At 49.5% G+C, this 12,118-nt stretch overlaps 2 protein-coding genes across 3 annotated transcripts in view; one reads left to right on the top strand and one right to left on the bottom strand.

Moving 5' to 3' along the window:
* The first annotated feature begins 1,397 nt into the window (after positions 1-1,397).
* On the top strand, positions 1,398-9,877 carry prr33 (proline rich 33). The gene is made up of 3 exons (XM_056598794.1): positions 1,398-1,531; positions 1,827-1,873; positions 4,965-9,877. Exon 3 carries the CDS (start codon positions 4,980-4,982, stop codon positions 8,316-8,318), a length of 3,339 nt encoding a protein of 1,112 aa, XP_056454769.1. The 5' UTR covers positions 1,398-1,531; positions 1,827-1,873; positions 4,965-4,979; the 3' UTR covers positions 8,319-9,877.
* A 2,203-nt stretch (positions 9,878-12,080) lies between these two features.
* The window catches only part of LOC130388814 (non-muscle caldesmon-like), a 12,444-nt gene continuing 12,406 nt past the window's right edge, over positions 12,081-12,118 (bottom strand). The window contains exon 10 of one of the 2 annotated variants that reach the window (XM_056598357.1): positions 12,081-12,118. This exon is cut by the window's right edge and continues 352 nt beyond it. The gene's annotated coding sequence lies outside the window, so the exon portion shown is untranslated. The other variant, XM_056598358.1, reaches the window with a different exon arrangement.

Below are 12,118 nucleotides of genomic sequence, written 5' to 3'. Positions count from 1 at the left end.
GACAGTACAGAGACAGGTCATTAAGGAGCAGGTAGGGGTTAGACAGTACAGAGACAGGTCACTAAGGTGCAGGTTGGGGTTAGAAAGTGCAGAGACAGGTCATAAGGAGCAGGTAGGGGTTAGACAGTACAGAGACAGGTCGTGAAGGAGCAGATAGGGATTAGACAGTACAGAGACAGGTCATAAGGAGCAGGTAGGGGTTAGACAGTACAGAGACAGGTCGTGAAGGAGCAGATAGGGATTAGACAGGGCAACTCTCTGGGGGGGCTAGGTGGCCAGGCCGCGCCCCCCTCTCTTCACCCTCCTGTCCCAACAGAGAGCCACTCGGGGACCGGACCATCGAAGGGGTTGTTTAGCCATGATAACCGTTAGCCTCGCAGAGATAGCTCTTGGAGACATACTGAGGAGGACAGGGTTCCACCTCTCCAAATTCACACCATCAGGACCCTCTGGTCTTAGGCTCCCTGCTGTGAAGGACTCAGGTCACATGGGTCGATAGAACTGATGGAAACGCTGCAGAGCACCTCAGAACACGTGGGTCTCGACCTCAGAACCCCAGAACACAGTGGGTCACTACCTCAGAACACAGTGGGTCTCGACCTCAGAACCTTAGAACACAGTGGGTCACTACCTCAGAACACGTGGGTCTCTACCTCAGAACCTCAGACCATGGTGGGTCTCAACCTCAGAACCCGGTGGGTCTCTACCTTAGAGCACGGTGGATCTCAACCTCAGAACCCGGTGGTTCTCTACCTCAGAACACGTGGGTCTCGACTTCAGCCCACGATGGGTCTCTATCCCAGAACACGGTGTGTCTCTACCTCAGAACCTCAGCACACACCGGGTCTCTACCTCGGCGCCACAGCTCCAAACATGTCCCCCTACACCTGAGGCTTCGTCCTTGCTGCTTCGTTTACCACCAAACTAACGACAGACTCGTTCAGGTGGTACAGATATGTTCATCTGTGCCACAATCTTCTTCACAGTCAAATTATCAAAGTTGGCAACTTTAGTAGAACTATAAATGCAAACACAGGCTCAGAGAGGTCCCAGGGGGTAGAGACCAAGGTAGAGACCCAGGCGGTAGAGACCCAGGGGGCTAGAAACCCAGGGGGGTAGAGACCCAGGTAGAGACCAAGGTAGAGACACAGGGGGTAGAGACCCAGGTAGAGACCCCGGAAGAGACCAAGGCAGAGTCCCAGGGCGTAGAGACCCAGGATGAAGCTGCTGTATCTGATATCTAAAGCAGAAGTATACCCTAGACTTTGAGTCCCGGCCCAGGGACCGCCCGCTCCCCCTGCGGCATCCAGCAGAGGGCGCCAGGCAGACACTGTAGGGCACCGGGCGGTGGTGAAACCTAAGGCCGCGGCGGCCGCTGCGCACAGGGAGCCCAGCGCTCCGAGCTCAGGGTTTATTTTTAACGTGGCATGGAGACGCGTCCTGCCATTTGCAGGACGGGGCAGCAGGATGACCGTGAGGCTGTGAGACAGCGGGCTGGGACCCAGCAGCAGGACCCGCTCTCCTCTCTCAGGTAAGAACCGGGTCCTGGACCCCTGGGGGGCCAGCGTTCTCTCTGGGGGGGGGCTGGATGCCCCCCCCCCCCCCCCCCCCCCCCTCCTCTCTTCACCCCCCCCCCCCCGTCCCACCATAGAGCCACTGGGGGACTCTGACTATCCAAGGGGGTGTGGAGCCATGCTAACCGTTAGCCTCACAGAGCTAGCCCAGGGAAACACACCGAACAGACCAGTGGAGGCTAGGGGCTGCAACATGTGACCATCATGAGCGGGGCAATGTGAGAACACCTTTTTTTGTCTCGTTCCTCCCAGGGACCCCGGAGCAGTGGGCTGAACTCCTCACAAGCCACTTTTACCTGGTGAGTCACTTCATGCTCTTATTCTAAACTACTTTTACCTGGTGAGTCACTTCATGCTCTAATTCTAAATCACCTTTACCTGGTGAGTCACTTAATGCTCTTATTCTAAACTACTTTTACCGGCTGAGTCACTTGATCGTGTTATGTGTGAGCATGTGATATGTGTGTGTGTGTGTGTGTGTGTGTGTGTGTGTGTGTGTGTGTGTGTGTGTGTGTGTGTGTGTGTGTGTGTGTGTGTGTGTGTGTGTGTGTGTGATATGAGTGTGTGTGTGTGTGTGTGTGTGTGTGTGTGTGTGTGTGTGTGTGTGTGTGTGTGTGTGTGTGTGTGTGTGTGTGTGTGTGTGTGTGTGGAGTATGTGTGTGGGGAGTATATGTGTTAAGAGTTTGTGTGTGTGTTCAGAATGTATGTGTGTTAAGAAAGAGTGTGTGTGTGTCTGTGTGTGTGTGTGTGCGCGTGCCTTCGCCTGCGCCTGCGCCTGTGTGTGGGGGGGACCATTGTAGCAGGTTATTTTGTGACACGTCTATTCTTACTCTCCTCTTCTGCTGGGGCAGATCCAGGGGCCAATCCTAGCCGGCCCTTAAAAGGCCAGCCCTCATCTCAAGCAGCAGGTTGCCAGTTCAATGCCCCAACAGACCAGAGGGATGGTTAATCATAGGGATGTTATCATATCGATTATTGAGGTTGTCGTTCTGATCAATACACATCAGGTGGTACAGAAGGTTTCAGAACGTGTCCTAATGGCCTCTGGTTGTTTGGTAAGATGGCAGAAACACTGATGACTTGGATTCGCTTTGCTATGATGTCATCAAGTAGGCGAGAGAGAGAGATCGAGAGAGCGAGATAGAGAGAGAGAGAGAGAGAGAGAGAGAGAGAGAGAGAGAGAGAGAGAGAGAGAGAGAGAGAGAGAGAGAGAGAGAGAGAGAGAGAGAGAGAGAGAGAGAGAGAGAGAGAGAGAGAGAGAGAGAGAGAGAGAGAGAGAGACTCACACACAGCAGCAGTTTATGGAGATAGATGCAGAACAGCTGAGTGTAACGTGAACCGGACCATCAGGGCCATGTTGCAGCTCAGAAATCCTGTTTATATCCTCAGTAGGACCTCACTGAGGACTCTCTCCCGGTTTACCCACAGCTCCGTCGCCTCTCAACTCACCAGATCCACAACTTTAGCCCAAATCCCTTATTGTAGAAGTGCAGCCAATCACAAGCCAGCTCTGAAATAAAGAGACAGGCGACTGGCTGACCCTTTTAGCCCCGCCTCCCAGACTATAATTAGTTCAGGAACCTTCTTTGCATCAGCTGTTGACTCACTTTCAGACCAGTTTTAGACCAGCGTCTACTGCAGCGCTAGAGGAGGGTTCCTAAGAGTGTGACTAACCCAGGTCAGACTAACCCAGGGTCATCTTTGAGACTAACCCAGGTTCATCAGTCAGACTAACCCAGAGTCATCAGTGAGACTAACCCAGGTTCACCAGTGAGACTAACCCAGGTTCACCAGTGAGACTAACCCAGGATCACTAGTGACACTAACCCAGGTTCACTAGTGAGACTAACCCAGGTGAGACTAAACCAGGTTCACCAGGGAGACAAACCCAGGTTCACTAGTGAGACTAACCCAGGTGACACTAACCCAGGTGAGACTAACCAAGGTTCACCCAGTGAGACTAACCCAAGTTCGCTAGGGATACTAACCCAGGTGAGACTAATCCAGGTTCACCAGTGAGACCAACCCAGGTTCATCAGTGAGACTAACCCAGGCTCACTAGTGAGACTAACCCAGGTGAGACAAACCCAGGTTCACCAGTGAGACTAACCCAGGTTCACTAGTGAGACTAACCCAGGTGAGACTAACCCAGGGTCTTCAGTGAGACTAACCCAGGTTCAGGAAGAACAATGTTTATTTAAGAGAAAGGTTAAGATCACGTACATCAGTCTTATTAAGAGGTATTCAAGGTAACAACAGGTCAACAGTAAACCAGTAGAAACAGGTCAATGGTAAACCAGTAGCAACTGGTCAACAGTTAACTAGTAACAACAGGTTAACAGTAAACCAGTAGCAACAGTTCAACAGTTAACTTGTAACAACAGGTTAACAGTAAACCAGTAGCAAAAGTTCAACAGTAAACCAGTAGAAACAGGTCAATGGTAAACCAGTAGCAACTGGTCAACAGTTAACTAGTAGCAACTGGTCAACAGTCAACCAGTAGCAACTGGTCAACAGTTAACTAGTAACAACAGGTTAACAGTAATCCAGTTACAACAGGTTAACAGTAAACCATTAACAACAATTTTTAAACGTTTGCTGGTGTGAGGAGGAAAGTGTAGGGAACATTTGGGTCATTCAAATGTCAGGTAATTGAAATAACAATTTAGGTAAGAAATATTGTTGATATGAATATGTTGGGATATAGTCATTACATATATTCCAATCCCAACACGTCCAAACACATGATACATTATACACTGATTATTGAACAGAGATATGAAACAGAGCAGATATAAATACAGTCAACAGAAGGTTAGTCATGTTCATCTAGATCAGAACCACAAAGGAACAAGGATTGGAGATAGTCATTCTTTTGATTGGTTGTTTCGCCCCGTTGCATGACGACAGGCCAATGACGACAGTCATGATTGGAAGCATCTGAAACACAAGGAGACAAAACATCAAAGTCGATCCTGCTTTGTCGTGATGTATTTATCGTCACTTTATTTAATGGATCTGTAACGGGCATGATGGAACAGGGTTGAGTGAAGTGGGAGGGGCATAAAGGAACAGGGTTAAGTGAAGTGGAAGGGCCATGAAGGGACAGGGTTGAGTGAAGTGGGAGGGGCATGAAGGAACACGGTTGAGGGGGGATGTGGGGTGGGGAAGCCTTGACTGGCATTAAAGCTGCGATAAATCATACACAGACAGCAGTCCATCTCATTCCTAACCCTGCTGTGATTGTCTGGCTCTTATCGTAGCCCTGCTGTGATTGGCTAGCTCTAATCGTAGCCCTGCTGTGATTGGATACCTCTTATTGTAGCCATTCTGTGGTTGGCTGTCGCTCTAGAGGTCTTCCTGACACAATCTCCCTTCGGTCTTCTCCAGGGGATCGAGGCCAACATGGCGGCCAGCTACACGAGCTACCCCGCGGGGCTGAGCTTCCTGTCCCAGCGCTACCCACCCCCGCTGCCCCCCAAGCCCGGGAAGGACAATGCCCGTCTGCAGAAGCTCCTAAAGAGGAACGCCAAGAAGAAGGTGTCGCCGCAGGCAGCCCAGGCCGCCGCCGTGTTCCGCTCAAGCCTGTCACCGGTCAACGAGGCCAGCCCCGATCTGGAGCACAGCGACCACTCCACCCCCCCCAGGACCCCCGAGACCCCCCTAAGGGGCATGGCACGGTTCCCCCCCCGCTTCAGCGTGCGGCCTCTTTACCAGCATGTGGCGTCCCCCTACCCCCAGAGGGTGGGCTGGGGCCAGCCTCCCCCAATCTTCTTCCCCGACTCGCCGACCACGCCACCAGTCCTGTTCCCGCAATACGGCACGCCGGTCGCCACAGGTCCGCCCCCACTGACGGCCCCACCCCAGATGATGACCCCGCCCCCGTTGATGGCCCCGCCCCTTCTGATGGCCCCGCCCCCGCTGATGGCCCCGCCCCCGCAGATGGCCCTGCCCCCGCTGAAGGCACCGCCCATGCTGATGGCCCCGCCCCCAGTGCAGCTGAGCAGGGCAGTAGAATCAGGAACGCCCTTGAAGATGGAGTTCACAATTCCGGCACTTCAAGTAACTCTGCTGCCCGGCCAGGGTCGGCCTGGATGGATGCCTGGTGCGAACAGGTCTCCCAGTCCGGTGCCGGTTCGATACTCTGGTCCCGGCCCAGTATCAGTCCCCTACTCAGGAATCCAGGTGGTGTTGAAACCCCTCACAGTGTTGACCTCATTTGCTAAATCAAAAAGTCCTCGGCCGCACTTCAGAGCCACTGAAAACTCGAGATCTCCCAAACCGATGTTTGAAGTTCCTCAGATCCGGTTGTACACCGCAAACACGTCCTTCTACGAGTCGTCCAGGACCCCTCCGGTCTACGACACGACGGAGCTCACCGCCATTGGCACCACGGCACCGCGGAGCAAAACGCCGACCCCGGAGTCACGACGTGGGCCGACTCCGTCAGCAGAGGTGAGGAGGGGTTTGACTCCGACCAGAGAAATCCGGCAAGCTGTGACTCTTGTGAGTCAGAGCGGGTCCCTGGTCTCAGACTCTAGGAGTAAGACCCCAACCCGTGAGCCCACCAGAGCCTCCACACCAAAGACGGAAGTCACCAAGATCCCTCAAACTCCTAAAGCCGAAACCAAATCCCTCCCCCCGACCCCTGAGGTCAAACGAGCTAAAACACCAACATACGAGTTTACGACTTCCAGAACTCACTCTGGGCGGCCAAAGACACCCTCGTACCGCGTGGCTCGGGCTAAAACACCAGTCTTTGAAATATCAAGAACCAATCCACTTCTATTTTGTGTGTCACCGATCCCAGCGGAGTCAGAGAGGAAGACTCCCACAGCTGTCCCGATGATGGGTTTATCCACTGCAGAAAATGTCAAGACAAAGGATGCTTTAACTTCAAATGGGGACATCCATTCAAACATCACGCCAGTAGCGCCATCCATAGATGTTTCAAAACCAAAGTCTGAGCCTTCTGTTGCTGTGAAAGCACAACAGGAGATCCCTGCTGCACCACCAAGTTATCCAAAGCCTCAAACTCTGCCTTCGGCCCCGTCAGAACCACAGATAACAGTCTCTAGTTCCCCAAGGCCTAAAACACCTTCATATGAAGCCCCAAAACCAGCGGCCCCCAAAACCCCTTCTCACCCGCAGCCCAAACCTCCCAGCACTCAGGTGCAGCCCAGCACCCAGGCCCCCCCCCGCATCCAGGCCCCCCCCAGCACCCAGGGGGCTCAAAGCACCCAGGGGGCCCCCGGCACCCAGGGGGCTCCCAGCACCCAGAGGGCCCCAAGCACCCAGGGGGCTCCCCTCACAAAGACAGCACCTGGGTTCCCCAGACCAGGCCCACCGAGGACTTCATACGGAGCTCAGAGACCCAAGACGCCCACCCATGCGGGGTCCAGGTCTGGGTACCGGGGCTTGACACCAGCCGAGTACGTTGCTCACGGTGGGATCCAGTGCTACTCTCCCGCATTCGGTTTATCTGGTGCCACAAAGTCCACTCAAGAAGAGCCTAAGACCACAACCGTAACGTCATTGAAAACTGAACCAGCAACTCTAGAACTTTCTGTAACACCAAAGGTTGTGGCGGTTGAGGTGTCTGGAGGTGGAGAACCGTCTGGAAAGAAGGCAGAGGAGGTAGTGTCCTCCAGACCGCCAGCTCTCCGGATTCCAACTATTGTTGTTTCCCAAGCGTCAGACTACCCAGAACCAGCCTCATCCCACCAGGCCTCATCTGCAATCGTCACGACAGCGTCTGCAAAAACTGTGTTACAGGACACCGCAACGACGACAGCACACAAAGCAGAAATCAAAACTCCCGTGAAGAAGATAAGTCCTGAGGTCACCAAACCAGAGAATCAAGCCAAGCATTCTTTAGTGACCTCAGAAAGTAAAAACGAAGACATAGTTCTTCAGAAACAAACAAAAGAAGCTCCAGCTGTTTCACTGGAGACCAAAGCTAAGTCCTCAGCTAAGAAAGCGTTGGAAGGGGTTTTCGGGGTCCCCAGGACCCAGGAACCAAAGCCAGGCATCCCTTCAACACAAGAAGGCTCAGCGCCTGGCTTCCCTGCTGAGGCTTCTGCTGACTCAACACCTAGCAAAGGAAAAGAGGACAAAGGTCCCTCCTCTCCTGCAGCCAAACCAGACAGCCAGGAAGCATCTGACTCAGCCCAGGCGGCGCAGGTTCTGTTCAAAGCCCTTGGGAAACCGAAGGGATTGAAATCCAAACTGAGCGGATGGTCCCGCCTCAAGAAGCACATGGTGGTGGAGCAGGAGGAGCCCAAGTTCCCCGAGGGGGCAGAAGGGAAGAAGGAGGAGGCAGTAGGGCAGGTTGTGGCTGAAGCTAAACCTTCCGATGGGAAACCTTCCGAGGGGAACCCTGCCAGCGACAGCGACAAATTGAGCAAAGACGCTCCAAAGGGAGCCATGATGTGGAACGCTGTCCTCTTCCAAATGTTCTCCACTAAGGAAAACATCATGCACCAGATAGAGCTCAACAAAAGCGAGGAGGAGAAGAACGAGGGTGAAACAAAGGAGGAGTCCAAGGAGATTCCGGCCTTCGCCCATCGGCTCCCCATCCTGCTATTCAGCCCCAAGTTTGATGCCAAGAAACTGAGGGAAGCGGCGTCGAGACCTCTCACGAAGATCTCCACCGTGTTCGAGATGGGCCTGATCGGCCGCAAGAACAAGGAGGAGGAACCCAAAGACTTTAACAGAACGGCCAGAGGCTTCCTCGTTTCTTAGAAACATGCCGACAACGTGAATAGTGTGCCAAAATACAAACTTTTTGGAGAAGAGATATCTGTTTCTAAATGTCTTGTGTACAGGTGACCTAGAATTCTTAGTAATAAAAATATATGTACAGGGCGTTTTTAGTATCTGTGGTATCCGTAAAGTAGACAGTTGCAAACTTTATACTTGAAATGCATCGTACTGTATCTGGGTTCAGCTGTTCTGATTCTTGTCCAAGGATAAAAGTCTCTTGGGATGTCTTGTAATCGATCATTATTGTACAGGTTCTCTAATGTCCATTGCGGATTATATGATCAGACGTTGAAACTTACGATGTTAAGACCTGAGACCTTTTACAAATGAACGCATAAATAGACCTATTGTTCACACTAGAACTGTGTGCAAATTCTTATTTCAGAAAAACGGCCTTGCCGACTTCAATAATGCCGCACTAAATATTGCAGTGTCCACATTGAAAATAGTGTAGTGTTGAGCACAACATTTTCAATGTGGATACTGCAATACATAGTGGTTGACGTTGTAGAGTTGGCTCCTCGTCTTCTCATGTTCGTTGCATAGTCTTCTGACTTATGTATACCAGGGTTAAAAGCCAATGTTTAACATCTATTGGTTATCTTTAATCATCTATGATATTGTGGAAAATAATGGTGCTAATTATTGATATCACAGTAAGCTTTCTTTATTTATCTTAGGTTTTTTTGACCTGAATGCTTTTGGCTTTTATTATGACTAGATTTAGCTAGCAGTTAGACAGGATGGAAAGGTTTGCAGTTAAAAAGGATATGCTTTTGGTTAGGCGTTGCTATTGCTAATGCATCGCTAAAGCTTAGGGCTACACTTATATTATGGCCTTGTTTATGGTGGGCTAATAATTAGACTTTTTCGAATTGCATGATTTTGGTATTGTTAAGGCTTTTCTTATGGTTACACTTAGCTAATTCTAATGGTTAATCTTTGCTAGTGGCTAAGCCTCCTTAGTGGTCCTTAATGCTAATTAATTATTTAAGCTGCAAGTAAGGCTTTGCTATGGTAAGAGTTACCTAATGCTGTCTTTGCTAAAGACTAGTTATTGCTACTGGTAAAGCTTATCAAACAATGGAACTTAATCAAATGAGACAGATTAAGAAATCCAAATTAAAACAATAAATCAAAGATATTGCAAACAGTTAAAAAGCAGTAGTGAAAAAATTATAATTTGATAGAATACTGATTTAAATGCCATAATGTCCAGTCCATTTAGCCCTCGGTATTTTCAATACTTTATCATTGATTTCAATGTGAATGGTTTTGAAAGGGTTGAGTTTGAGGGGTCAGAGGTTAGACAGTTTTGAAGTGAGATCGTATCTAGTAAGTGGCTTAAAAGGTGAGAGGAGTCGGTTGGTGATTTTTGATGAGGTATTCGAAGAGAAGTTGGATCAATAACCCTTGAAGTAGAACAGACACTTAGAAACCAGACCCTAAGCTCCTCCTCCAGACGAGGACTGCATGTCTTTTATATTCGCTCCTTGTGACAGATGAGAAGTGTTTGCATTAAAGGTGCTTCAATAGGACACGGCTAACCTCATTGTGTGGACAGATGTTTGAGGTGTGTGGACTGCAGATGTTTTAGGTGGACAGCAGATGTTTGAGTTGGATCGCCGATGTTTGAGGTGTGGACCGCAGATGTTTGTGGATAGCAGATGTTTGAGGTGTGGACCGCAGATGTTTGTGGATAGCAGATGTTTGAGGTGTGGACCGCAGATGTTTGTGGATAGCAGATGTTTGAGGTGTGGACCGCAGATGTTTGAAGTGTGGACCGCAGATGTTTGAAGTGTGGACAGCCGATGTTTGTGGACCGCAGATGTTTGAGGTGGAGAGCAGATGTTTGCGGTGCGGATAAGAAATGTTTGAGGTGTGGAGAGCAGATGTTTGAGGTGTGGACCAAAGATGACAGGAATTGAACGAGGGAAATCCCTTTTCTTTTTTACTTGATTTTTCAGTTTTAATGTTTCAAGAAAGAAATGAGTAGTGCATGAAATATAATGATAAGTAATATTATTAGTATTATAATAACATTTATACTAATAATAGTATAGTTTATATTATAGAATTGTTTTTATTGCGTAACGTGTGTTACATATGTAATTGGAGTTTAATTGGAGTTCAATGTAGTATTTATTGGTAATTAGTAGTTTGAGGGAACTTACCGCCCACTCAGAGTTTCTGGTATTTTCCATGGCCAGTCACCACAAACTTGAACTTTTTTCCAGAAGTGTCCTATAGAAATGAAAATCATGATTATTTGATTATTACTGACTATGTCAAATTACTGAATATTTAGCAAGTGTGTGTTCGTGTGTGTGTGTGTGCGTTGGTTTGTGTGTGTGTATGCGTGTGTGTGCGTCTGTGTATGCATCTGTGTATGCGTCTATGTATGCGTGTGTGTATGCGTGTGTGGATGTGTGTGTGCATCTGTGTGCGTATGCATGTGTGTATGCGTGTGGATGTGTGTGGTTGTGTGTCTGTGTATGTGGGTGTGTGTGCGTGTGTCTGTGTATGTGTGTGTGTGTGTGTATGTGTCCGTGTATGTGTGCTCACCCCAGCTGTTGCTCCAGATGTTCCCGTCCTCTCCGTGTCTCTGATGCCCTCCCACATGTTCTTCTTCTGCATCACGTCTCCCGGCCTCACTTCCTGTCGACACAACCCTCAGCATTACCTTACCACCTGTCCACACAACCCTCAGCATAACCTCACTTCCTGAACCCACAACCCTCAGCATTACCTCACTTCCTGTCCACACAACACTACAATTTATAATTATTTACTAACACTTTTATCCACTGTGACTTAAGGACTGAACTGAATTCAGATAAACATTAACAGATAAAACCAACAAATAATAGAAGATACATATAACATAAACATAAAAGTCGAAAAAGCATAATAGGTCCCCTTTAAGAATAAAGTCTTTCTTCAAACAAACAAAAAAAAACAAAATATGCAATGCAAAAGCATTTCTTGAGGCTAGTTATGGTACCAAACATATTGTGGCGGTGTTGGTGGGCTCAGAAGAGCTCTCCTGCTGTGTTCACCGTCACAGCAGGGCTGGACTGAGGGTGAAACGCTGCACTGCCCTGCCTGGCCACTAGGGGCCAGTGCAGGGCCACTAGGGGCCAGTGCAGGGCCACTAGTGGTCAATGCAGGGCCACTAGGGGCCAGTGCAGGGCCACTTGGGGCAAGTGCAGGGTCACTAGTGGTCAGTGTAGGGCCACTAGGGGTCAGTGCAGGGCCAATAGGGTGTCAGGGGTCAATGCAGGGCCACTAGGGGTCAGTGAAAGGTCACTAGGGGTCACTAGGGGTTAGTTTAGGGTCTCCCATAACCTCCGCCATCCCCAACACTCTGTCTTTATACCATATATATATATATATGGTATAATGACAATATACATAAGAATATAGATATCATTCTGCAACTCTCCAGGAATGACAGACGGACAGACTGCGGCGACAGAAAGCCAGGTGGATAGGAAGACAGACTAGCAGGCAGGTATACAGACAGACAGACAGACAGAAGGATAGAGGGGTGTGTTTGATTTGGACGTACTGCTGGTCTAGAGGGCGGGGCCTTTCCACTTGAGTCTGGACTCCCCTTCACCCATTGGGTGATTAGGTTGGCCACGCCCACCTTTAGACCCTCCGTGTCCTGAGAAAGAGAGAGAAAGAGATACAATCTTAATACAGGAAATTAATTCATTATTGTAGCATGTAGCTTGTATCATATAGCATGTAGCCTAGCTGGGTGTGGCCTATAC

This window comes from Gadus chalcogrammus, chromosome 9, assembly GCF_026213295.1.
Source record: "Gadus chalcogrammus isolate NIFS_2021 chromosome 9, NIFS_Gcha_1.0, whole genome shotgun sequence".
In the NCBI taxonomy this organism is placed as follows: Eukaryota; Metazoa; Chordata; class Actinopteri; order Gadiformes; family Gadidae; genus Gadus; species Gadus chalcogrammus.
This window is presented reverse-complemented; position numbering and strand designations above follow the sequence as displayed.

Coding starts and splice junctions, on each gene's coding strand:
- prr33 (XM_056598794.1), top strand. CDS start 4,980: ATGGCGGCCAGCTACACGAGCTACCCCGCGGGGCTGAGCTTCCTGTCC.